The 3,619-nt window shown below is 46.1% G+C and overlaps 1 protein-coding gene across 1 annotated transcript in view; it reads left to right on the top strand.

Annotated features, from left to right (window-relative positions):
- Positions 1-2,313, top strand: part of LOC126579340 (nyctalopin-like) — a 77,789-nt gene extending 75,476 nt beyond the window's left edge. The window contains exon 5 of the mRNA XM_050242832.1: positions 1-2,313. This exon is cut by the window's left edge and continues 551 nt beyond it. Within this exon, the coding sequence (XP_050098789.1) occupies positions 1-674 (674 nt within the window). The 3' untranslated portion in view covers positions 675-2,313.
- The last annotated feature ends 1,306 nt before the right edge of the window (positions 2,314-3,619 follow it).

Raw genomic sequence — 3,619 nt, 5'->3', positions numbered from 1 at the left:
AAAATGTACACGAACGGATTGTACCACAGAAGGTGGATAAACTGGAGCTAGAACGGTATCTGGCGCAGCAGGTCCTTTCGAACGATTATCGTGAACTACGACCGACCGCTGGTTGTGCTGATCTACCGGTACGCTACGATCTAAAGTATCCGGATCAAACGGCCCATCAAACGCCGGTCGGTGAGCCACCGATGCCGATACCGGTCGATGCAGACTCAGATCATTACGAAAACATTGATTATCTGCAGCATCAACGGGTGCTCGGTAATGGATCGGCTACGATCGGGCCTGCCGGTAGCATCACCAACCCGTTCCATCAGCTGCAGCAACTGCAACATCAGCAGCAGCAACATCCGTACCACTACACTACGCACCATGCACCACGCTCGATACCTGCCACGACGACGACAACGACGACGATGCAGCATCATCCGCACAAGTACGCACACCAGAACCACCACCACCATCATCAGCTGCAACATCAGCTGCATCCACAGCACGCCCATAATAATGCTGTTGATCAGCAATCGGTCAAGGTAACGAACACGCTACCGGCGTCGGCGCCATCGAACCACCACCATCACCATCAGCAACGCAGTCTCAACAACTATTCGCCCAATTTTTTCATCTACGTGCTCTACTCGCACTTTGTGCTCGTACTGTTGGCGTTATGATGAGGCAAATGCCTTCTCCGCTGTGTCGTAAGGCCATAAAAGGACTGGCTTCCCATCTCTCGGTGTTTCTCTGTTAAGAAAAGGCTAGTAAGAGGTATGAGGTACGTTAGTTGAAATGTTGCTGAAGCTGAATTCTACCGCAAACCCCCCCTGGAATTTGTTTTGTCGGATTCGACTTCGTTTACTATTGCGCCATATTAGTGAGTAAGGTTAGGTTGCTTTTAGCTACCGGTTTAAGCTTCAAAACTTCATTTTTTCCTTCTTCTCTTCTTATTGTAGCAAAACGGTGATTTATTTTTGAAGCAATGAAGTGCAGAGCAGCTTCCGAATTTGCCATTCTAGTGCTAGTGTTCTCGTTTCGCAGCCTTTTACTACCGATATCGCCTTAAAAATGCCTCTAATTTTCCTCTGTTAACGCTCTAATTGTCTCTGTTCTTACCTCGTTACTAATGATTGTGCAATCGTGCTTAGCTCTTGATTTAAGTTCTTTTAGCATAAATGTTTCGTTCTACACCAAGTAATTGGTTCCAGAGTCTGTAACGAATGTTCTGGAATCCACTGTGCGATCTTCCTCGAAAAACGCTCATCCCCTTCTACTTCCTTTTTGCGCTTACACTCGCGCCCAGCCCAGGTTCTGTACAGTAGATAGAGATAATTTATATTTTCCTAACCAATTTAACTAACGGCAACAGAAGGTAAAACGAGCCAGAACGCGAGGCAACCTGGCATGCATGATAGAACACCCTGGGTGGTGCAAGAAAAGAATGAGGGAAACATTGAGAAAGATTTGCAATAAATTATCCCCTTCCCTCGTTTTTTTGTACAGATTAAACCCCCCGTGAGCTACTATAAAGAGATATACATAAATAGTTATATAAATGTATTCACCTATCCCTCGTGCTCCCCTCCGTTTTTGATACAGAACGCCCTGCCCTCCCCCGCCCTCCCAGGGAAAGCGAAACCGAAAAAAACAAAAACCCGAAACTTTATAAAAGACAAGTAGCTATATATAAACATAGATATACCGATTAACGTTTTCTTCGCGGGAATAAAGTAAAAAAAAAACAAGAAGCCAGAAAAAATCGAACAAAAAACCACGAACCCGAGCAATAAACCTACCTTTGTAAGAGATGTATAAACACCTTCCCTGCACGAATTGAGTCACAGATGAGTAAACAAAAGCACGTTGGAAGGAGCAGCAAAAAGCCGAAGCGCACGACGATAGGCTCGAGCGTTTGGTCGAGATTCGCTTGATATTTTGTCACTTTTTCATGAAACCTTTCGAACTGAAACCGCAGCTAAATCTGGGAGAACGAATCGGGGGCATAATTATGCAAAGCTAGAAAATATAAAACATAAAATTCGAAACGAAAACAAGAGCGAGAGAGTGAGAGTGTAGGGACGGAAAAGCGCAAGGGAAAACTGTGAAACGATAACAAAACAAATAGGAAAACAACCGGTGAGCGTGTGATGGGAAGGAAGAAAACTTATAATATTAAACAGCTAAAAGGTAAAAAAGGAAAACAGAAAAGAAAATGTGTTAAAACTGAGTTGTTATAAGACTGAGCGGACAAAACAAAAGAGAAAACTAAAAACAAAAACAAACCGGTGGCTAAAGACAAGAGGGAATAAATTTGACTACGGAAAATCATATAACCATCGAAGGAGACGGTGACTTTAAGCCGGGCGTCCGAAATGGAATCCCACATGTGCGCTGACAAGAAGTTCGGGTGAAGGTAAGTGAGTCCCAGTCCCTCCACACAGTCGCTGAACTGGCAGAATTAATATTTAATCATCGATGGACAGGTAATGGCTAGAAGATGGGGTGCTTCGAAAATAAACTCTTTGTGCCACGTCCACCGGCACTCATTGTATTGTTAGAAGGTTATCCTCCCTAGGGGGTTTCAGCAGGAGAAGAACTTCTTCAAACGAAAGGAAGCACGTCGACAATGGCCAGACGGTAACCGATTCCATCTCCGTCCGTGTCCAGCCAGCTTCGATCGATTTTTGTATCGCCCAGCAGGACCAGGTCGTGTTGACAATTTCACTTGTCAGTCGATATCGTCCGGCTCAAACCAAAGTTACCTGTGGAGCAGCCTAGCTGAGCGCACACGGCACAATACAAACACGTAAAAGTAATTCGTCGATTTGTTTATTCATTCGCCCTCCAATCCAGCCCACAGTGCGACACAGTGCGACAACTTGGCCCCGCCTTGGGCCTTCTGGAGAAAAACCTCTTGGGAGGACAATCTTCATCAGTTATTAATGGCAGAAAGTTGCCCGGCGAAGCCCTGCTCGTCCTGCAGTCGGCCTCGAAGCAACCGAAAGGAGAAAGGTGAATAAAATAACAGATAATTTGAGTGTACATAAAACAATGGGAGCCAAATGGGCAATGGCGGTGGGCGACGACGATGATGAGTGGAGAATAAAATAAATTCCATTTCACGGAAAGCAATCGTCCTGGTCCAAGGGGCACTGGCACACAGACCCCTCCAAGTGATCCTTCTCATCGAAACAAACCACTCGCTCGCAGAGAAACAAAAGGCACATTAGAAGCAAGGCCTCGGTAGTAGGCGAATGTGCCAGCCTGGGTACAATTATCCTGCCCAAGCGAACAACGGCGCACAGTAGGCCACCGTGATGCATTTGCATTCCCTGCGGTGCATTATTGAACAGGAAGCGGTGCACTAAGCTTCGGTCGGACGTTCAAGTGACCATTCTCGATTCGCACTCACTCAAGTGCTTGATGATAGCCTGAGGAACAACAAACCATTGCCGCTATAGCCGCAGGTCTTTTGTCGTAAAAGCTGGTTAACCTGAACCAGGGAGGTTTGTTCGATCACTTTCTGGTTCACCTACCACTCGACACTTCTCGGTAACGAGCCTTCAAGTGAGCCGTTAGGGCAAGTGAGCTGCATTACGCAGACACACAGCACGCCACGCCA

This window comes from Anopheles aquasalis, chromosome 3, assembly GCF_943734665.1.
Source record: "Anopheles aquasalis chromosome 3, idAnoAquaMG_Q_19, whole genome shotgun sequence".
NCBI lineage: Eukaryota > Metazoa > Arthropoda > Insecta > Diptera > Culicidae > Anopheles > Anopheles aquasalis.
The sequence above is the reverse complement of the archived record's forward strand: the minus strand, read 5'-3'. Positions and strand labels throughout refer to the sequence as shown.